General features: G+C 63.5%; 3 protein-coding genes across 3 annotated transcripts in view; 2 read left to right on the forward strand and 1 right to left on the reverse strand.

Annotated features, from left to right (window-relative positions):
* The first annotated feature begins 9,270 nt into the window (after positions 1-9,270).
* Positions 9,271-13,906, forward strand: MAB21L4 (mab-21 like 4). Its single transcript, XM_010120671.2, has 5 exons — positions 9,271-9,754; positions 10,814-11,036; positions 11,874-12,027; positions 13,148-13,504; positions 13,757-13,906. Exons 1-5 carry the CDS (start codon positions 9,271-9,273, stop codon positions 13,847-13,849), a joined length of 1,311 nt encoding a protein of 436 aa, XP_010118973.2. The 3' UTR covers positions 13,850-13,906.
* A 23-nt stretch (positions 13,907-13,929) lies between these two features.
* On the reverse strand, positions 13,930-18,058 carry AGXT (alanine--glyoxylate aminotransferase). Its single transcript, XM_086754440.1, has 11 exons — positions 17,774-18,058; positions 17,457-17,649; positions 17,052-17,116; positions 16,873-16,973; positions 16,583-16,653; positions 16,204-16,288; positions 15,873-15,968; positions 15,543-15,612; positions 15,340-15,435; positions 15,005-15,133; positions 13,930-14,573 (listed from the first exon to the last, which is right to left on the reverse strand). The coding sequence occupies exons 1-11, from the start codon at positions 18,026-18,028 to the stop codon at positions 14,466-14,468; spliced, it is 1,269 nt and encodes a 422-aa protein (XP_086610566.1). The 5' UTR covers positions 18,029-18,058; the 3' UTR covers positions 13,930-14,465.
* Positions 18,059-19,990: 1,932 nt separating this feature from the next.
* KIF1A (kinesin family member 1A) overlaps positions 19,991-22,009 on the forward strand; it is a 39,682-nt gene continuing 37,663 nt past the window's right edge. Inside the window, exon 1 of the mRNA XM_086755084.1 lies at positions 19,991-20,133. The gene's annotated coding sequence lies outside the window, so the exon portion shown is untranslated. The remainder of the gene's footprint in view (positions 20,134-22,009) is intronic.

Raw genomic sequence — 22,009 nt, forward strand, 5'->3', positions numbered from 1 at the left:
AGGGGCGGGGCGAGGGTGCCCCCCTCCCCCGCCCCCCGTGGGGGGACCCCACGCAGGGACCCACCCCCCACCGCTCCCTCTGCCCCCCCCGCGGAGGGACCCCTCTCTGCCGCAGCCCCCGCTCCCCGCAGGAAAAGCAGCGAGCAGCCAAGGACACGCGTGGGTGCAGAGCCCCCCTCCAAGGCCAGCCGCGGGCCCGCTCCCCCCGAGTTGCAGCTCGGCAGCGAGTCCCCTCCGCTGCTTTAAAACAGAGGGCTGGAGGGAAAAAAAAAAAAAAGAGTCAAAGAGAAAAAAATGGTGTTATTTGCTTTTTTTTTTTTTTGCTCCCCCCCCCCTTTTTTTTTTCAGGTGCTAAAAATATTATCAGGAAATTCTTTTCAGGAATGCCATGTTTTAAGTTATGCTTTAGGCTCAAGGGCCTCTTTGTCTCCACTGGAGAAAAAAAAAAAACAAACCCAACCCACACCCACCCTGCATTTATCAGCAACAAATGGTTTTATCAAGAAAGCCCGAGTCCCCCAGAAAACTGGTGGGGGGCCGCCCCCTAGGAGACCCCGCTGAAAAGCACCGCTGGGTTTCGATAGTTAATTAACGGTTAACGATGGACGGTGCCCGCGTCACGGCCAGGCAGGCGCTGGGGTGAGGGATCCGGCGGGGCCGGGGGAGCTTGCTGCCCCCATCCCCTCCCACCGCCCCGCACCCAACCTGTCCCACAGCACGAGAATCCGGGGTGTGCGGGTGCAGGCGGGGGGAGCTGCGAGGGAGAACCCCATCCAGCCCCCACCAGGGTCCCAGCCAAAGCGGGGAGGGCTGTCGCCTGCCCCCGGTGCTGAGATGGTGCGGGAATCCGGTCCCCGGCTCCAGAGGTTTTCCGTGTTATTCCACACACCCGCTGTATAAATATCCTCTGCTGTAAGGATCGCGAGGTACGTTTGAAAAGGGGCCAAGGAACAAATTATGTAAAGAGCGAAGCGGTGGAGCAAACAACAGCGGGACTGGGTTCGGACCAGCCGCGGACACCGCCGCGGAAAGTCTGCCTCACCGAGGCCCCAGCTCTGCCATCGGTGCGAGGGTGGCTCCCAAAATCCTCGCCCACACGCTGCTGGCTGCCCCAGCGCTGGTGTGGGGATCGTCGCCCCTCTCTCTAGAGAGGGGAAACTGAGGCGTGGGGCCGAGGGCGGAGAGCGGGGCTACACGTGGGGGGAACCTTGCGGGCAGCAGGGCTGCAGCACTCAGGGCAAAACCACAGGGCTCCAAAACATCCTCGGGGCAGCACAGCACCCCTGGCCCCCAGCATTGCCAGGCCCTGCCCCCCATAGGCGTGACACCAAAGCCGGACCCTGAGATCGGCCTGACTCCTTGAGATGCCAGGGCACCTCGGCCAGCATCAACGCTCTGGGACCAAATGTCCTGCGGACGAGAGCCCCACACTGGGAGACAACGAGGCGTCTCTGTCCCTTTAAAAATCTCCTGGAAGAAAATGTTAAAAGGAAAAGAGAAAAAAAAAAAAAAGAAAAAAAAAAGAGAAATCCAAAATAAATAAACGGCCACATCCGGATTTCTCCCCTGAGACGCTAATAAAGGCTTTATGAGTTTGATATGAATTACCCTCCCTGGCCATTTACAGCTGATCTTCTGGAAGGCATTAGGCTGCTCGCCCCTTCCCCGGCCCAGGGGATGCCGTGGGGGGACGCAGCAGGGGCACCGCCACCCCCTCCAGCAGCCCATCCATGGCTGAGACCCATCTCTTTTGGGCTTGAGCCCACCTCTTGCCACAGGCTCCCAAAAGTCCCATCTCCCGACCCTGCCGTGCCATCCCTGACCCCTCTGCGAGCTCAGCTCCCAAGGGACGCAGGGACATGGTGACACCAACCTGCCCCCCCCAGCCACAAGCATCCCTGCAGGGGCCATCCCGGGTTTCTGATGGAGTTTCCCCTCCGTGGGACAGGCAGGGCAGAAGGGAGCAGCCGTGCCGGCAGCCATCCCGAGCATGAGGGAAGGATTTTTTTCCAGGCAGGCTTTGCACAGGAAAGCACCGCAATGCTCCCCCGGCGTCGTCCCATTTCGGCTCCCCGGGACGTTAAATTGAAAGCAGCAAACAGAGCAGGGAAAACAGCTGTGGGCCCCGGCCGGCAGCCATTTCCTCTGGGCCAGGAGCTGGAGCTGGTGTGAAGCCGGGCTCCATGCTGGGAAGGCTGGGAGGAGCGCAGGGGGAAGCAGCCCTCTCCCCAAACCATCTGGCCAAGCTCTGGCCGCTGCCGCCTGCTCCCTCTCCAGGGGCAAGTGCCCCTTTTCCTCTGCCCACAGCTGCCTTCAGGATGTCCGACTTCTTGGCGGCCTCCAAAACGGAGCCAGGACCCCCCGGACCCACCCTGGGGAGTGGGTTTGGTGGGGCTGTCATGCTGGGGTATGGACCATGCAGGTCCTGGGGGCATCCCAGGGGCTCATCCCAGGCTTCCCCTGCCCTTCCTGGCACCCATGATGGGCGATGCTCCTCAGCGAAACGCCTCGGTGTGGATCCCAGCAGCGTTTGGACCTGGCCCTTCCCCGCGGGCTCAGCGGACACCCGGCGAGCGGGTTGATGAGGCCAGTGGGCGCTGGGCACGCTGCGGGACGAGTTCACCCACCACAGAGCTGTGCCGGAGGAAGAGGGAGATTCAACCTCTGGGAGCGAGGGATGGAGGCAGAGGTCCCTTGGCCGACCCCAGCCTGTCTCTCCCTGGCATCACAGCACCAAGGTCGCACCAATTCCACGGGCGGTTGCCCCCCGGTTCCTCCTGGCTGCCTCTCACAGCGACAGGGCTTGCCCACTGCCTCCCATGAAAGGCAGCCCTGGAAAACCATTGGGAAAGAGCACAAAGCCCTACCCACCCCCCCTGGCCAGGCCCCACATGTTTTTTGTGGGGGGGATGTGCGGAAAGGACCCGGGGAGCTATTAACGATCCAGAGAGCGTTCAGCACGGATGCTTTCGGGCGGAGGGGCCTGCAGGTCAGCACATGGTTTGGATTTGGCTCTCCCCCTCCCTTCCAGCTAATTAGGCCGAGCGCAGAGAGCGTTCCCTGCGGATGCCGAACACGTGCAAGGCACAAGCATCACCTCCCGCGGGAGGGGGAACCGGCCCCGGGACCCCCCCCATCCCCAGGGTGGGCAAAGCAGCCAGGCAGCACAGGGAAGTGCGCGGACATTTTTTCTGGGAGGGGGAGCCGAGGTTTTAATGAAGGGGTTTGAACTCGTTAGCTGGCCTGGGTTCAAAGAATGCGAGAAAACGAATCACGCGCATCAGTGCGGGCGGTGGGAAGGGGCTGGAGGGCGGCCAGGAGGACGGAGGTTACAGCAACACACGGCTCCCGCTCCCCCTGCGCTGCCCAAACCCGCAGCGGTGCCCGCCTCCGCCCTCCGGCTCCACAGGGCCATGGGAACACGGGGGACCCCTTCCCCTCTCCAACCCCCATGCCTCCACCCTGGGACCCCCCTCCCCTGAACCGCGTGGCCGAGGCATCTGGTGGCTGCAGGCTGGCTGAGCCACGGCAGCAGGGTCGTCCCGCGGTGGCAGCTGCGTCGCCCGCCTCGCCCCAGCCAGGGGAGCCCCAAGCAAGCAGAAGGAAACGGGGCTGGGGGTCTCCAGGTGCTGCCGTTTTAAGGCCGCTGCCCTGCCTCCCTAGGGAGCGGCGTCTCGGGGCTTCTCCATGGTGCCATCGGGACGCAGGAGAGGAGCTGTGCTGGCAACTGGTGACGCCAGTGCAAATGGGGGTGTGTGACCATTTAGACGGACACAAATCATCCCCTGAGCGAAACCCTGACATAAGGCTCTCGCCCCGGCGCTTGCAAAGCCAAACTTTCGAAATGCTGCAGGAGCTGCTGGCTCTGGAGGGACGGGGGTGCCACCGGGGAGTACCCCTGCCACCCGTGGCACTGGGGACCATGCTGCCAGCTCAGCTGCCACCCTCCCACTCCTCATGCCAATCCCCACGCAGCGCAGGGTAGGACAGGGATGCAGCACTTCACCCAAGGATTTCTCTGGCTCCTGGTGCGTTCCCAGTGTGGGGGACAGTGCCGAAATCAGGACGTGAGGCTGAAACCGGTGCCTGACGAAGTCCCGTCCCCGACTGAGGCTCCTGGCAGCAGGCGGCTCGAGTTGACGCAAGTGAAAGCCACCCGCTGCTGTGGTCCCCGAACCACATGAATGAAGACCTCAAACCCACCGTGAACCCACGCCGGCAAGTCCGGCAGCCCGCGGGGCTGGGGCCGGCCACGAGCACCTCCAGCATCGCAGCGTGGCTTCAGAAAGCAGCACCGGATTTCCCAATCCAGCTGAAAGCTCCTCGGATATTCTGCTACTTTGATTATTTGACAGACCATGTTTTTTAAATTATTCTTGTATAAATATTTACGCGTTTTTACAAGAACCATGCTTTGAGCAACAGGCCACGGCAGAGGAAGGGCCGGAGGGGAGGGGGCCGGACGCTGGATTGCTCCATCCCTGCTTTGCAGGTCAGCTGGGGGTTGAGCGTGATGGGCAGGGGACGCCGGGCTGCACCCATGCCCGGGGCACCGGGGCGATGCCCACTGGGTGCTGACAGCCCCCCCAGAAGAAAGGCGGCTGGTCAGCGTGATACTGCCGCTTCCCCTCGCTCCCGTGGCTTTCCCCTCCCCGGGGAGCAGAGCCTGGCCAAGCACCCGACCGGCCGGGGGCCAAACCGCCTGCTGGGGGGTGCACGTTCCCGGCTGCTGCCGTGCGCCCCATCCAGCCCCGCATGCATCCCTGGCCGCGTCCCCAGCCTCATGCCCGGCCAGGTCCAAAAACCGCCTCCCGCAGCCACCTCAAGCCCAGGAAGCCCCTTTGCCGCCTTCGACCCCCACTCCCACCCTGGGTACAGCTCTTACGTCCCCTGCTCCCACCCTGGCACTGCACCCCAGCCCAGCCCTTGCACCCCCGGCCAGGTCGGGGAGGAGGCAGTGGGTGCCGGGAACCCCTGCAGATCTCCCAGAGAGAGAAGGGGATCCGGTGGGGGGCTCTGGAGGCCGCTGCAGCCCCCCTCATCTGCTCCCAGGGGAAGCTGCAGAAGAGCCCCCCTGCTGTGGTAAGGACCCTCCCCGCTAGCCCCATCCTGCTCCCCAGGACTGTTGCTACGGTTTTTGGGAAGGATGAGGGTGAGCTTCCCCCCACCCCCCACCCCCCACCCACAGATGGGATCCACAACCCAGCCTCGCGTTTTCCGCCGAGCTCAGCAGAAATTCGCCCAGAAGGTCAGTGACCAGAGAAAGGGACGATCCATCATTAAATAAATTGTTTTCATTTCCCAGGATAAAGGGGAGGAAAAGGAGGGGGGTGTGTGTTGGACTGGGACTGGAAAAAAAAAAAAACGAGCGCAAGGCAGGAAAACCACCCCCCGCGCTCCCTGCCGTTCGCAGCCTCGGCTCCTTCCCCGCGCTCTCGCAGGGCTTTTACAGCCAAAGCTCTTAATGTGATTATAATAATTATTTCTTTCCTAGCAATTTTTTTTTTTTTTTTTTTTAATAAACAGCCTCTTTTGAAATGTCGCTGGGGGAAGCCAAGACTCCAGCTGAGCCCTGGCCCGGAGGAAGGAGCAGGGGCTGGGGGAGCGTGCGAACGTGCGCGGGTGCGTGCGGGCAAGCACGTGCGTGCGGGAGCGCGCGGGCGCCCGGGGGGGTAGCGGGGGGGGGTGAGCCCACTGGAGCGTGCGAGCACATGCGGGGCTGTGAGAACCCGGCAGTTCCCCGGGGACACGAGGGCGGGGGGCTCCTCTCCACCTCTCCCGGCCCCATCGAACGCCCCCCTCACACCGCTGCTCTCCCACTCCTCTGTGTGGTCCCCCCCCAGCCCTGGGCCCGGGCTTTGAAATCTGTTGAAAAGAAACCCTTTTTGCCAAAATAAACAGCCTGTCATGTTAAATTACTCTCCCTTCCTCTCTACCTCCCCTGCCTGCGTCCCCCCTCCTCATCCCAGGCTTTTTGCGGGAGGCCCGTGGGGCGCAGCAGCCGGTGTGGAGCCGGAGTGCCGGGGCAGAGCATCACCTCCCTCCTGCATCCCTGTCTCCCTGTCCCCCAGCAGCTCCTCCACCCACCAGCTCAAACCCCCCCGGGTGTCTTTCTGCTGGGCGGCGATGGCATTTGCAGAGTGCAGGGATCAACGGTGACGCGGGGGGCAAGCTGGGTGAAGGGCGCGGGGGGCTCGCTGCAGCCCCTTGCCCACCCCTGCCGTGTCGAGTGCTCCCATGCCCCTGGGTTTTTTCCTCTCTCTCGCTTGCCCTGGCTCACTCTTTTGGGTTGTTTTCTCTCTCCTGTTTCTAACGGAGCAAAAATTCACAGAACCATAAAATGCCGAGATGGAAAACGAGCGATTAGCTCATGCAGCCCGGCCCCTCTGCCAGTGCCAGGCCGTTCCCCGCCAGCCTCCGGTGACTCGTCCAGACCCAGCGCCGCATGCTCCTGCCACAGTCTAGCTGACCTTCTTGCTAGGAAATGTGCCCCTGCATCTCGTCCCCAATGGAGATGCCCCACATTGAGCCTACGGCTGGGTTTCCCATCCTGGAGCCGCCCTCGACGCCCAGCCCCATGCCGCACCTGGCCGTGCCACTCAGCACATGTGGCACGGGCAGGGTGAGGGCCAGACCTGTCCCCCTGAGCTGCTTGCTTGGTGGCCATCCCCCTGCTCCGAGGGGGACTTCCTCTGCTGTAGCCCAGCACCCCCCACCTCTCACCGAGCTGGCCCCCAGCCCGGGCTGTTGGGCAGCATCTCTGGCTGCTCCCACCTCTCCTGGCTGGCCAGAAGAAGAGGAAAGGGGAATGGGAAAGGAGAAAGGGCAAGGGTGAAGAAGGAAGGGGAAGGGGGAAAGAGGAAGTGGAAAGGGGAAGGGGGAGAGAAAGGACAAAGAGGACAGGAAAAAGGGGAAAGGGAAAGGAAGAAGGGAAAGGAGGAATAGGAATGGGAAAGGAGAAAGGGGAAGGGGAAGAAGAAAGGGGAAAGGAGAAAAGAGGAAGGGGAAAGGAAAAGGGGAAGGGTGAGGAAGGAAGGGGAAGGGAGAAAGAGGAAGGAGGAAGAGGAAGGGGAAGGACAAAGGGGAAGAGGAAGGACAAAGGGGAAAGGAGAAAGGAGAAAGAGGAAGGAGAGGGGAAAGGAGAAAGAAAGGGAAAACAGGAAGGAGGAGGGAAAAGGGGAAAGGGAAGGAGACAGAGTAAAGAGAAAGGAGAACGAGGAAGAAGGAAGGGAAAGGAGAAAAGTGAAGGGTAAGAAGGAAAGGGGAAGGAGGAAGGGGAAGGGGAAGGGCTCGGTCTAGGGGAAGAGGCAGAGGGCGTAATTTTGCAGCACCCACCACTCGACAGTGGCACCTGGAGGTCCGTGAAGTGCAGGCGACAAAGGTGGTGAGGGGCTGGGGGGGTCACATCGTGCTGGCTCCTCTTGGCACCAGAGCTCTGGCAGTGATGGGAGCAGGACGCCAGCATCGCGCTGCGGGGTCAGCCAGAACTGCCCCATGGAGGGCACGGTTCCCCAACGGCTCCCCAAGCTGCCCTGTGCGTGCAGCCCTGGCCGGGCTGGTGATTGGGGTGGGGGACTGAGGGCCCTGTGCTCCGATGGAGTGAAAGTGACAGTGTAGGGCTCTCGTAATGAGATGCAGAGCCTGTCGCCTGCTGTCAGGGGTTTCAAATCTGGCTGGGGCTCCCCAGCCCTGGGCATCCCCAGGCAGTTGAGGAGCCTGGTGCAGGCTGCCACTCGCCTCCGCGGCTCATACCGCAGGCACCCGGGGATGCTCTGCGGGTTGGAGCTCTGTCCCTGCTCCCTCTTGGAAGGCAGCCGGCTGTGAGGGACAGACCCCTGCCTGGAGAGTGGCTCCTCAGCCACGCGGGACCAAAGGAGGCACGGGGACAAACTGGAAACAACCCCAGGGAGATCCAGAAACCTCGTCTGGGCCGTATGAAAGGGCCGTAAAGAGCCGGAGCCACAGGAGGTGGGACGATCGGCCGTGAGCCCCACGGCTCTCTCTCCCCTCCCCAGAAGTGTGTCCCAGGGCCCCACGCTCGGCTGCGACCCCCTTCACCCACGGGTTCCTGCTGCCGCGGGGCCTCCCCTGCTCCCTTGCCGGCTCTGACCGAGGGCAGGAGCAGTTTGCAGGGAAGCTTGGGATTGCGGAGCCGCGCTGTCCTGCTGAGAGCCCGGCCTTCCACCCGCGGGCTGAGAGCTCGGGGCAGCCCAGGGGATCAGCCTGTCCCGGGGGGGCGGGAGGTGACCGAGACCCCGCTCAGAGGGGAGCCCGGACCCCGAACGCAGCCCTCGCTCGGCAGCACCGCTCCGCCTGCTGCCGCCTCTACCCGCTCCCGCCTCGCTGCCCGCCCGTTTTGGGGCCGAAAGTGCCGGTTTGCCTGTCCGCTTCCCTCCCGCCCCCGCCCTCGGGGCGATGCTCCCCGCGGCCCCAGCGCCGTCGCCAGGCAACCGCGCCGCCGGGGAGCGCCGTCGCCATGGCGACCGCAGCCACTGCGCTTCGGGCGTGGCGGGGGCGGTGTTGCCGAGGTAACGGCGGGGCGGGGCCTAATGGCGAGGCGGGGCCACGCGTGGGGCCAGGCTCGGGGACTCTGCCCGGCCGAGGGGCACAGGGAGGTGGTCGCAGTGGGCAGGCTTAAACCCAAGCCTAAACCTAAACTCAAGACTAAGCCTAAGCCTAAACCTGAGCCTAAGCGTCAACCTAAGCCTAAGCGAGCTGTGGGCCGGCTGCAGATTTGGGCCCGGGGGGCTCTGCCTGGTTGTGGGGCTCGGGGGGCTGCCTGCATCTGGCAGTCCTGAGCCTGACCCCAAGCCTGCTGGAGCCGCAGGGCCGCGCGCGCAGGGCGTGGGGTCCCGCAGGCTTCCCACAGCCATGGCAGCATGGCCCAGTTCCAGCACCAGCCTGCTCCCAGCTCCTGTGGGCACAACACAGGTTGGCTGGGCTGCGGCGGGAGGGTGGTGGTTCACCTTTGTCTGTCACTGGCTGTGAGGGAAGGCTGCTGGGAGAGGCGTGCAAGACCACAATGTCATCCTCACCATCCTGCTGGGCTGCTGAGAGGCAACGGTGTGACTCAGTCCCCCGCCCTGGGTCTGCCCCGGGGGCATGCGGCGCTCCCGGCAGCTCTCCCTGGCGTTCGCTCAGCCCTGGCGCTTGTCAACGCCCAGCTGTGGCTTCCCTCCGCCTGCCCTGCGCTGGCTCCCAGCCCTGCCTTCCCTGCCCACGTATTTTCACTCCTGCTCAGAGCAGGCTTGGGAAGGTGGCGGAGCTGCCATGGCAGCCAGCGCTTCCCACTGGGGCAGCTACCTCGAGGTGGTCACGTCCCGCGAAAGGCAGCGGCTGGAGCATTTCCAGCAAGCCGAGGACATCCTGCTGACCCTGCTGGAGGACATCCATGCCAGGGAGCCCCGCTTCCTCGTGGACTACGCCAGGAACCTGGAAGCCTTCGAGTTTGCTCTCTGCGCCTCTGAGGATGCTGTCACCATGGAGGTCTCCCTGCAGATTGACGGTAATGCCCTGCGGGTGCTGGCATGCCAGCCTGGGGACACCCCAGCTGGGTACCGTCCGGGGCTGAGCACCTGCTTCCTGGAAGTGCCATCTCCAGGGACCGACTTGGAGGACTGGACCAGCGCTGCGGGTGTGATGGAGCGAGGAAGTGGCGCAAGGTACCTGGCTCCGGGCAAAATTGTCCAGCACCTGAAAGAGCTCCTTGTTTCTGCCATTGTGCGCTCCCAACGCCGCTTCCTGCTTCAGCCAGGTGCGTACGCCAACAGGGCGCCGCCCGGGCTGGGACCTGCCTCTGGCACAGCTGGGGAGCCCAGCTCAGCGGTGGTCCCTGCGCAAACGGCCTGGGGCATTAAGTTCCACGGCACGTAGCCTGCCCAAAGCCTGCAGAAGCAAGCAAGCACCCTGCCATGCGCTGGGACAGGCTTTGCCCTCAGCTGAGGAAGGGGAGATGCAAACCACTCCCTGCCATCTCGGGGCAGCAGTCATCCTCAAGCATCCCCTGGGCTGATGGCACCCTCCTTGGTGGGTGGCAGCTCCGTGCAGGGGTCACTCACCCCTGCCGTTAGTCCCCGGGAAGGGTTTGCTCAGGAACTTGGCATGCTTGTCTGACCCTAACCGTGTTCCCCGTGTCTCTCCTGGCCTCTGAGTGGCCTCTGCACAGCAGGAGGCTGTTTGGAGGGTGAGCTGGAAGTGCCTCAGGGCTGGACCTTGGGGCATGGGTCCCAGCTGGGACTGGCATCCTCAGGGAGGACGCAGTGGGGAAGGGACCCTGGGAATGCCTGTAAGGGTCCTGTCAGCCTGTTCACGCATTTCCATCTCCAAAGGTACTTCTTAAAGTAAATCTCAGCCCTGATGGAAAGGTGATGTGAAGGTCTGGAAGCCTCTTAACCGATTTCCAGCCATCCCATCATTCCCTCCTTCCTCCTCAGCCAAGCCAGAGCCCTTCATCTTCCTCTACCCCCACAACCTGAGACCTTTCCTGATCCATTTTTCTTGGACCACATTGTTTTTCTTGGCACTGTTCAGCTATCCAGCTGCGTGGCCCCATTCGGACGCTCAGGGCTTCCTGCTGTGCCCACACCGCTGGCCTGGCTCCAAGCCCTGCTGGAGCGATGCTCCTTCCCAAAAACCACTCCAGAGGGGTTTGGAGGAGGGCTTTTGCTGGGGAACCGCAGCCAAACTGCAGCATTGGAAAGGGATGGGTAGAGCCGGGTGGGACGTGCCCAAGGGCATTGCGGCACATACCTGGTTCAGCCTGCGGGACCGGCTGCGGTAACCTCCTAACCACAGCCAAACCCTCCGCATCTAGGTGACCTCAGTGCTGAAAATTTGCAGGAAGATGGCATGGAGCTCTCCCTGCTGATCCGCGGTGGCTGGAAGACCATCCGCTTTGACATCATCCCGATGGTGAGGAGGCAGCAGGACCCGCTCTGGCTCAAGGGCCGGCAGAGCGACAGGGGCTTCCCTGAGGGCAGCCTCCGGAAGGCCACCGAAGAGACCCACTTCGTCCCTGCCTCTCCCCATTGCTGGAGGTGAGCGGCTCAGCTGCGTGTGTATTGGGGTGACCCTGCTCCGGGGATCCCCCCTGTCTGGCAGCACTACCGGGTGTAGGCAAAAAGGGGATTGGAAAGTGGAGGGATGTGTCAACTGGGGGGTGAAGTCACCCCCTCATGATGTCCAAACCCACTGCCCTGGGCTGGGGGAAAAACCTCAGCCAAATTTCAGGCAGCTCAAGGAAAGAGGTGGGGGGATGCAACTGAAGGAGCTCCCCTAAGTTGTTCAGAGGAGCTGAACCCCGGCCGCACAGAGGGTGGCAGCTGTCAGATCCCTGCTTGGGCTTTGGGAGCGAGCCTGGGCATCTGGCGGCAGCAGGGTGACAATGTGCCTCCCAGGGCGGGCTGCGGGTGGGAAAAGGGGCCAGGGTGACACACATCTTACCTGCCAGAACAGCTACTCAGCCCTGAGGAGTGGCCAAGCATCTGGCTGGACCACCCCAGGCTTATTCTGGGCACAATGTGGTCCAGCTGCATGCTCGGCCCCTCCCTGGGCTCCAGTCCAGCCTCCCCTCTGGGGCATCCTGCAGCCCGCCCCACTGCATGTAGGGAGCACACCCCACTTTGCCTCCCCTCTTACCCCTCCGGGGAAGGCAGGAGCTGCTCGGCAGCATCCCCATCTTGCTGCAAATCTCCCTGGTCCCTCTTCGCTAGAGGCGGGTGTGAGAGGTGGTTCAGGATGCTGCATGCCTGAGGCCATGTGGGTGGCTGGGGACGTTCCCTGCTCATGCCAGGTCACTGCAGGTATCCTCTCCCCAGCTGGGAGGATGCAGGTCTCCATCCTCCCTCTCACTAGACCCCACTTTCCCTTGCCAGATCCTCCACTCACCTCCCCATCCTGAAGCTGCTCCAGGCAGTGGACATGCTGAAGGGACCGCGTCTGGACAGCCTTCGCCTGCTAGACCAGCTCCGCAGCCAGGACTGGGGAGAGGAGGGTGGGAAAGGTGGTCTCACCTTCAACCACCTGAAGGTAGGTAGGGTCTGCTGGCCGGACAGTGACTCTCCAGGCAGGCAGAGCCAAGGCTGCTCCCTTGCACCCTGCTGTGGCTGAGTTGCTGCTGGAAGAAGATCCCAAGCAACAAACCCCAGTGCCCTCAGTGCTTTGGGATGTGTCTGGAAAGGATGCATGCTGCCGGCCATGGTTAGAGGGGTTTGATCCTTCTTCCTTGCAAACGGCAGGCCCTTGCTGGATTGAACCAGCAACTTCGAGCCTGAAACACCCTGAGCGTTAAGAGCTGGGGCTTGGTGCCAATGTGCCGGGCATCCCCTGGCACAGGCTGCCTGTCTGCAGGGGCCATGCTGGGGACTGCATTGCCGTGCCTGCCGTGCCACAGGTCCTCCTGCGCCCCGACTTGCTGGGAGCTGCCCGCGCAGGGCTGAGGGTAGCGAATCCTCTGACAAAACCCTCTCTCCACGCCCAAGCTGTTTTCGGCACTCTGGACCCAGGCCAGCTGGTGACGCCCGTTAAGAAAGGGGCTGTGCTGGGGACAGCACCTGGTGGCACAATCCAGGTGTGCCCTGCCTGGTGGCAGCTCTCTGGGCCAGGATGGAGAAGGAGGCAAAGTTGTCTTCTGCCAAGAGAACAGCTCCAGCTCCAAATAACCCAAATCCTATGGGGTTTGCTTTGTGTTGCGTTCTTTGATGCTTTTTTTTTAAAAAAAAAAAAAAAAAAACAAGGGCACAGCATGCATGTGTCCTTCAAAAAAGCGTCTTCTGCTCCAGCCCACTGCGTGCGTTGCCCATTACGCCATGTCACCAAAAGGCATCAGTGCTGGGTCGTTTGCCAGCATAGTGCTGAGGAAGCTGGCACAGCAGCTACTGGAGGTTCACCTGCCTTGCCAGTGGCTGATGGAACCACAAGCGGGGTTTCTTACTGTCGCTTGGTGCCTGCAGAAAGCTTGGGTCTGTTATTTCGGAGCTGCAACAAGGGCTCTTGGGGTGTGAAGCAAAGGTTCAAAACTAAGAGGTGGTAGGTCCTAGCAGCCCTAGGCTGCCGAGAACATGATGTCCTCATTGCGTGGTTGCGCGGTGTGAAGGCATGGCCTCCGCGGGGAGCGTCCAATCCCACACCCTTCTCTCCCTCCCCGCAGATGGTGCTGCTGTGGAGCACAGAGCTCTTCCCCTCCCCGGAGGACTGGCAGGACCTGGAGGGCTCTGTCTACAGGCTCTTGGTGATCCTCCTCCGCTGCCTGGCCACCTGGCACCTGCCCCACTTCCTGCACCCAGAGGAGAACCTCTTCCAAGGAGAGCCCCCAGAACTTGTCTCCCTTTACGATAAGGTGGAGAGCTTTGCCTGGGACCCCCGACGCTTCCTCCGCTTCCATTTTGGCCTCCCTGCGCGCATCGACAACCGGCAGACAGACCCTGGCACCCGAGCTCTCCTGCAGCTCCCCACTGAGGACAGGTCCTACTGGGACACAGCCTACTTTGACATCCTGCTCAGCCAGGTAACTGGGACCAGAGATCCTGGGCTTGTCTTGTGAGGCAGAGCGCGGCAGCGCCAAAAACCACAACCACCTGGGCTGGGCAGCTTAGGATGCACTGAAGTTTGTCCCCCAGAGCCCTCTGGCCCTTGGCAGCCACTGGCTTTCGCTCCCCAGCCCCGCCGTGGAGGCTGCGGGAGGCTGGCGATGCTGGGGCACGGGGCTCAAGCAGCACAGGGCATCCTCTCCCCTCACTCCCCATCTGCTCCCGCTTAGTTCCAGGTGTACCGGATCCAGGACAGCGCGCGCCGCTCTGCAATGTCCCAGCTCCTCTCCAAGATTCGCCAAGAAATCCCTCAGCAGAGCTGAGCAGGACCCCGTTGCTGCCCCAGCTGGGCATCTCAAAACTTGAGGGGGTGCGAGGCGAGCTACAAGGCCAGGGAGCAGCATGCTGCCATGTTGCTTTATTGAGGGAAGGTGGTGCTGGGGAGTGAGTGCACATCTGCTGAGCTGGGTGGGGGCACACGGCCTCTCAGCTCCCCTGCTAGAGCTGGGCACTGAGGCGGGTGTTTCATCCCAAGGTACCTAATCTGGGGGGGGGTGGCTGGTGTCCTGCACTGCTGGGCTCCGGTGGAGGGATGGCTGAGGGTGACGGTGGTGGGAGGGGAAGGGACTGGTGGTCAGATCCTGCATCCAGCCCTTGTGACAGCTTGCAGCGGGGCTGCCCTGCCCTGGGGCAGGGGACAGGGAGCAGCTGGGGGGCCAGGCCATCAGGATGAGGGGTGACCCTGCCCGGAGGACTGGGAAAAGGGATTTTGAGCCACGTTCTGCATCTGTTGAGCTGCAGCTCTCACCTCCACGTTCCCTGCTCTTACAGCTTCTCCCTGCTCTGGCTTGGGTTGCTGGATGGAGCCCCTCTGCCTGCAGCTGGGCATGGGGGGGAGTGCCACACTGCCTCCTCCGAACCCCGCCTTCGCAGGGGTGCTCACAGCTTGCTGCGGCAGCAGTGCCCAAGGGCGTCTCGGAGGGCACGCAGCACGCGGTCCACATTGCTGCTGGTCGAGTTGCCGCCCATGAGGCCGATTCGCAGGACCTGGGAGGAGAAGGACGAGCGTCCGCCTGCAGCACCCACCTTTGTGGCCATGCCCGGGCGCCGTGTCCTTGCGAGCGGGGCCGCCGGTGGCAGAGAGCAGGCTCCCGTGTGGGACAGGGGGTGTGCGAGGAGCAGCCATGCGCATGGCCAGGCGTGAGTGCATGTGCGCAACTCCCTGCTTGCTCCTATTTAACACGCAGTTCCTCTAAAGACGTGTCACCCTGCTAATTATGTGATCGGTTATTCAATTACACACGGCAATTGTGTGTGGTTAGGAGCTGCTATGCGTTGCTGCGGGCGATGGGATGCATCCAGCTGCGTGTTTGCTGTTTGCAGCCAGAGAGCAGCAGTAAATCGTGGTACTGATGGATGCGGCCGCAGCCGGGTTCAGTGCCCAGTCGTGGGCAGTGGGAGGGGAGGACGCTGCCTACCTTGCCCTCCGAGGGGCCCAGGCCCCCGGCGATCTCGATGCCGTGGTTATCCATGATAAAGGCTGTGATCTCCTTCCAGTCGTAGCCCTCGGGCACCTTGATAGTGGTGATGGTGGGAAGTCTCGCTTTCTGGAGAAGAGAGAAACTGGGTAAAACCTGCAGATCCTGGCTGCATCCCTGTCCCGCAGTGAGCCCAGCAGCCTGCCAGGTGAGAGCATCACTAGGGGGGCAGTTTTTTCTCCAGCATCAAAACCTGCCCGGGCACATCTCCAGCCACACAGGGCCATGTCCTCATGCTGCACTGCACCATGGTGGTGGGTGTGCTCCGCACCAACCTCCTCCTTCACGAAGAGCTCAAGCCCCAGGTCGCGCAGCCCCTGGCACAGCTTGGCACAGTTGGCACGATGGCGTTCCCACGAGCTCTCCAGACCCTGTGGGCAGAGATGAGGGAAAAAGCCCCTGCTGCCGGCAGGGTCCTCCTGGCACCCACCACTCCCTGGTACTGCTGGTGCCCCCCTGCCTGCCCGGCGCTGCTCACCATCTCTGCCAGCATGGCCAAGCCTTCCCGCAGGCTGAAGAAGTTGTTGATCGGTGCTGTGTGGTGGTAGCTGCAAAACCCAAGGAGCACCCAGGCAGGTTTGGCACGGCCCATGGCAGAGCAGTGCTCCAGCTCATGATGTTAGGGGGGGAACTCGGGCACAGCACCCAACACAGAGGGGGTGCAAATCCCCCAGGGCCGCTCTGCGACCAGCGGACAGGGTGACAGGGAAACAGGGCCTGAGCCCTGCAGGGCAGGCAGCCCCCAAGCCAGCGCGAAGGCTGCGGTGGGACGGCTGTGGCCATCTGTCCCAGAACAGCCTGCCCTCACCTTCGCCGCTCCCCGTAGCAGCACCAGTAGCCTGCCAGCCAGTCCATGTCCAGGTAGAACGACCGGGGCTTCGTCTTCCTCCTCAGCATCTTCTCCCTGGTGAAGCAGAGTGCTGGGAAGGAGCTGGACCTCGCCTCCACCAGCTCCAGGCGTCCCCCAAACCGAGCACTGAGCTTGCACCCATCACTGCCTGGGGATGAGCTGGGCTCCGACCCCACAGAGCTGCTGCTCTCCAGAGCAGAGCTGGAGCAGATGGCTGTCAAAGCCAGGGGGAAGACAGCCTCCCCCACGCCCCATCGCCTTTCCCCTGGTGGGATGGGGCTGCCCTTACCTGGCTCGCTCGCTGAACGAGATGGGGCTGCTGCCGGGCGGGGCATTGAGGACTTTCTGAGACCCCGCGTATAGGGCGTCGATCCCTGCCCAAGAGAGGAGGCAGTTCCTTAGGGACTGGGGGCTCCCCGTGGGGACACGCTAAGCCCCCCCAACCAGGCTGCAAGCAGCAAGATGGGAAGTACAGGGTGACTCAGGCTGCAGGTCCTGCTTGTTTGGTCAGCTTTGGGGGACACCCTGGCACTTCTGACAGTCCCTTGAGGGGAACAGGCTCTCTGGCTGCAGCTGGACCAGTTTCTAGTGCTGCTAGCCCAAAATGCTGGCCCAGGCATGAAGCCGCCTTGTCCCTTGGGTGTCCGTGATGGCACTGTGGCTCTTACCCTGCTCGTCCATGAAGATGGGGACTCCCCCGACTGATGCCACCCCGTCCACGAGCAGCAGGCAGCCATGCCTGTGGGAAGACAGTGCTCAGCCTGGTGTCCCTGCCACCTCCTCCTGCCACCCCTCTTCCTCCAGCCCTGGGGTCACAATCCCCCCAGGGCTGCATGTCTCACTGGCACCAACTGCTTCCAGCACAACAGAGCCCAGGACATGTAAATCCCCATGTCCCAATCCCCAACAGCAACCCTGGGGTGCCGCCAGCCCCCGCGGGTGCCCGTCATGCACTGACCGGTGGCACAGGTCGCCCAGCCCTTCCAGTGACTGCAGCACCCCCGTGGAGGACTCGCCATGGGTGATGAAGAGCACGGAGGGCTTGTGCTGCACCAGGCCCTGCATGAAACAGAGGGGAAGGTGACCATCCCCCAGGCTGGCTCACGCCCACTGCTCTGCACCACAGCCAGCACTCACCTCCTCAATCTCCGACAGAGTGAAGTATTCTCCTGGAGGCTTCAGCAGCTCATGGACATTGGCTCCTGGGAGGGATTTGGGCAAAAGGAGAGTGAGGTCTGAGCATGCGTCCCACTGGGCTGTCACCTGTTCTGCAGGGGCATCGGTCATGCATGAACCAGCAGTGCTGGCCACCAGCCAGGGTCTCGCCTCTTGTGGATTTGCCCAGTGGAAAAGCCATAAACTGCCATAAGCAGAGGGACATTACGCTGGAAAAAAACTGGAGCGCTCTCTGGCTGTGGAAGCCGTGTCACTGGTCACTGCCACCGGGACGGGGACAGCAAGCCAGAGATCACTTTCTGGCATCCCGCCCGCAAGCCCAGTCCCCTGAGCCCCACCGGTGCCATCCAGCTGTCCCTGGCATACCCAATCTCCTGGACATGTCGGCGGCACGTTGTCCCCAGACTCCGTTGACACCCACCAGCGCGGTGTCACCTTGCTCCAGGAGGTTGAGGAGGGCAGCCTCCATGGCACAGTGGCCGGTGCCGCTGATGGCCAGAGTCAGCCGGTTCTGCGTCTGGAAGGCGTACTGGATGCCTGCCTTGATCTCATCCATCACCTGCAGCGGCAGGGGACCAACTGGCACCACTATTGCCCCCCTTGCCCTGTCAGAGCTGTCCCAGCCCTTCGTGGGGGGCAAGGGAGAGGAAGGGAGGGAGGAAGGCTGGGTCATGGCAGCTCACCTGCTGCACCTCAGGGTGCAAGTGGCCCAGGAGCTGCCGGCCGCACGCAGCCCGGATGCGGGGGGGCACGTTGCTGGGCCCCGGCCCGAGCAGCAGCCTCTCTGGCACGACCAGGGGCTGGAACAGCTCCTGGGGCGGAGGGATGCGGAGCATGCTGGTGGCCATGGTGCGCGTTGTCGTCCCCAGGAGCTGAGCCCGGAGGAGAGGAGTGGTGGAGGCTGCCCGTGCAACACTCAGCACCGCAGCGCAGTGCATTCCCTGCCAGCAGTGTGCAGAGTCCCTGTGGACCCTGGCCCCGGGGCTCCGTGCTCCACCCGCCAGCCCGGACTCTGCCCCCGGCCACCGCCTGTCCAGTTAATGTTCCACCGGTGCCATCCCTGCTGTCTTGGCCCCCTCATTTTGGGTGGTTCCCCCTTGCTAAATCTGAGGAAGGTTGCTCCTTGGGCACACCAGCCTCTGGGACTGGCAAGCACCCACGCAGACCCCGTCCCCATGACCCTGAGGACACCATCCCAGGGACAGTTCCCAGCACCATCCTAGCCAGTGGGATCCCTGCTCATGAGCATGTGGCTTCCTATGCCATCGGATGGCTGTGCTGGGACCAGCCTGGCAGAGCCATCACAATCACAAGTCCTTCAGCAGCTCAAAGCTCTGTTGGCCAGGTCTCCCTGATCACAGACTTGCCTTGCAGAAGGACGCCTGGCCGAGTGACGGGGATCATTTCTATGGGGTAGAAAGACCCGCTAGCAGAGCTGGCACTGATGGCTGGTGCTGAAGGCATTTGGGACAGGTGCGTGAGGCTGGCACGGGGACAGGCAAGAGCACTTCTGCCCAAACAGCCAGATGGTCACCTCTGAGAGGAGCTGAGAGCTGGTGTAGCTGACACAGCATGGATGATGGAAACCACATGGCTGCTGCCTGGTCATCACCTACCAAAGTGAGGACAAGAAGTCCTGATGTTCAGCTTTGGAGCCTTTGACATAAGAAGGACATGGACCTGTTGGAGTGAGTCCAGAGGAGGCCACGAAGATGATCAGAGGGCTGGAGCAGCTCTCCTACAAGGACAGGCTGAGAGAGTTGGGGCTGTTCAGCCTGGAGAAGAGAAGGCTCCAGGGAGACCTTATAGAGGTCTTCCAGTACTTAGAGGGGTCTTAAAACTAGGGAGGGACTTTTGACAAGGAGTAATGGTTTTAAATTAGAAGGAAGTAGATTCAGAGTAGATATAAGGAAAAATTTTTTTACACTGAGGGTGATGAAGCACTGGCCAAGATTGCCCAGAGAGGTGGTTGATGCCCCATCCCTGGAAACATTCAAGGCCAGGTTGGACAGAGCTCTGAGCAACCTGATCTGGTTGGAGATGCCCCTGCTCCTTGCAGGGGGGTTGGACTGGATGGCCTGTAAAGGTCCCTTCCAACCCAAACCATTCCGTGATTCTGTGTCCCAAGAGGGGCACTGGGCCCTCGTTCTGTGCCCCAGCCATGTGCTGCCCTGGCCGAGGGGACTCCTCGCCGCCGGGATTACTGCCGGGTGCTCGCAGCATCACCGAAGCGCTGCGTCCCTAAAACACCGGCGGGAGAGACCTGCTGGAGACCCCCGCACCTCTGCAGCGGGTGGGTGCGTGAAGCCCTCCCAGCTGCCCGTCCTCCGGGGAGATTTTGGGGAGAGGCTGAGGCAGGGAGGGGACTCGCGGTCGGTGCGGAGGGGCGGGGGGGGGGGGGTGCGCTGCTGGAAGCAGCTGGCGGTGAAGCTGTAAGCTGCTTTCCGTGCCGGGTCTACATTCGCCGGCGCAGATGGGCAGGGAGCCGGTCGTGCCCCCCCGGGGGCTGCGGGGCGGGGGGCTCGTCGGCCCAGGAGGGGGGCGGCAGCTCCCCACCGGAGCTGGATGCTAGCAGCCGGGGGCCGCTGGGGAACGGGGGGGGGGGCGTGGGGCGAGACGGGGAACCGCTCTCCACGGGACACGACGCCCGGGAGAACCGGGGATGTGGGGATGGGGAGGGGGGCGGTTGCCAGGCGACCGTTGCTGGGTGACGCGGAGCCCCCGCCCCTCCCCGCACCCTTGCGGCGGTTCCGCAGCGCGGACCGGGGAGGGGGGGATGCTCTGACGTCACCGCTCCATCCCCGGCTTGCGCCCTCCTGGTCCCGTCCCCCCCCCCCCCGTACGCCCCCCGTCCAACCAGCGCGCGGGGCGGGGCGGGGCGGGGGCCGTAGGGGCGGGGCTGTCGCCACCCGCACCGGCACCGGCACCGGCACCGCATCACAGCGGCACCGCAGCAGCACCGCCACCGGCACCGCGCGGCTCGGCCCCATGCCGGCGCCCCCCGCCCACGGCTGAGCGCCCCGCCCTGCCGAACCGGGCACAGGTAGGGGCGGGCGGCACGGTGCGGGACTGGGCAGCCCCGCCGCGGTCCCCGGGCGCAGGCGGAGAGGGGGGTCCCCGGGATGGCGGTGCTGCCCCCCGCTCCGCTCGGCCCCGCGTGGGGGGGAGGGGGCGGGATGCGCCCTCCCGGGAGCCCGGGGAGGATCGGGGGGCGCTGCGGCCGGCGGCCATTTTGCGGGACCCCCCCCGAGGTGCGGGGGAGGGAGGGCGGGATGGAGGGTGCCGCCCTGGCTTCCAGAAGGATCTGGCCGGGGGGGGCCTTCTCAGGGACCGGGTGACGCATCTGCGGTCCCAGAACCAGCCTGCAGTGGGGAGGGGGAGGATGCCGTCCCCACAAGCCATGGGAGAGGGCACAGGGACCCCCCCTTCATCCCAGAGCCACTCCCGTGCTCCCCGCTGGAGCAGGTGGCTCTGGCCGTGAAGCTGAGCCATCTTGCGCCATCGTCATTATGCTTCAGAGTGAACGACAGCGCTGGAGGGAGCAGTGGGCGCCCCGCCTGGGGCTCTTGTGGCTGGCGAAGGCGCTGCGAAGCCCAGGCTCTTGCTCGCCCCGCAAGGATGAGTCGTTGCTGCTGACCTTGCAGCTGGGGGCAGCTGGGCGAGGGCCGCCATGTCACTGCGGGCCAGCGCCGATGGCTCCTGGCTGGTGGAGGGAGGGTGGTCCCTGGGTGGAGGCTGCAGAGCCCCGCACTTGGCTGCTCCCAGCCCTGCACCTGTTCCATTGTCTTCCTCCTTCCCCACGGGGCAGCGGACCCTCCCCCAGACCCTGCAGACCCTCTGTGCGCTGGGGTCACCTGCCCGCTCAGGACCCACACCTCGGCTGTGGGGCTGGAGGAGGACAAGGAACCTGCCAAGCATCTCCCCTGCCACCCCACGGCCATCCCAGCACCCAGAGCAGCCCCTCGGCAGGTGGCCTCGGTGGCATGGGGTGGGCGGGGGGGGCCAGCAGGCCCCCTCCTGGGGTACGGCCGGGGGTGTGGTGGGCAGTGCCATGCCCGCACGCTGCTGCTGACCTCCATTTTGTCTGGGAGGTGGCAGCTGGCGCTGGCGCTGGCACTGATGCTGCCACCACCCTCCCGCCTCCCTGTGTGTGGCCAGAGCTGCGGTCCCCCAAACCTCGGGGGGCTGTTGGAACCCGGTGTCATCCCCCCACCACCCCCAGCTGCCACCCCTCTCTGTGTCCGTGCTGGACCTCGCTGCCTTTTCTGTGTGGCTTTTCCCCGCTGTGGGTTTCCCCTGCCTGCGGAAGAGAGGATGAAGGAAATGGGCGATGGAGGGCGAAGTGATGGGGAGCAGCAGGGACAGGGAGTGGCTGACGGCAAAACCCCGCATCCGCGGCCTTAAATTTGCCACCTGCAAATTTAATCCATGTAGAAATTCTTGGGGAGCTGCAGATGCTGCCCCGAGGCCGTGTCCCCCATCGGAGCAGGGTGCCTATGATGGCACCAGGGAAGTGGGTGGGGGGCTGGATTTTGGCTGGAGATGGGGGAAAACCTGCCCCTGTCCTCTGGGCTGCATCCCCACCCATGAGTGCTGCTCCAGGGAAAACTGCACTGTCACTGTCCCTTGCCCTGCACGGGGTGGGAGGCAAGCGGGCAGCAGCCGCCGGGGTGCTGCGTCATCCGGGCCAGCTTCCCCCAGGGTCCCCCACTGTCCCCAGTGTCCCCAGAGGGAGGGCAGGGTCCCACCGTCCCAGATGGATTTGGGGGGCCCTGACGAGGGGTGCAGGGGAAGGGCTCGTTAACACAAAGCCAGTCAGGGGCTGGGAGCGCCGTGGCTCAGGAGGTGCAGACAGACAGGGCGTCCACCCTCGCCACCGAGGTGACGTGGGGAAGCGCGCAGACAAAAGGAGAAACTCG

The sequence above is a fragment of the Chlamydotis macqueenii genome, chromosome 9 (assembly GCF_036417535.1).
Source record: "Chlamydotis macqueenii isolate bChlMac1 chromosome 9, bChlMac1.mat, whole genome shotgun sequence".
Lineage (NCBI taxonomy): Eukaryota > Metazoa > Chordata > Aves > Otidiformes > Otididae > Chlamydotis > Chlamydotis macqueenii.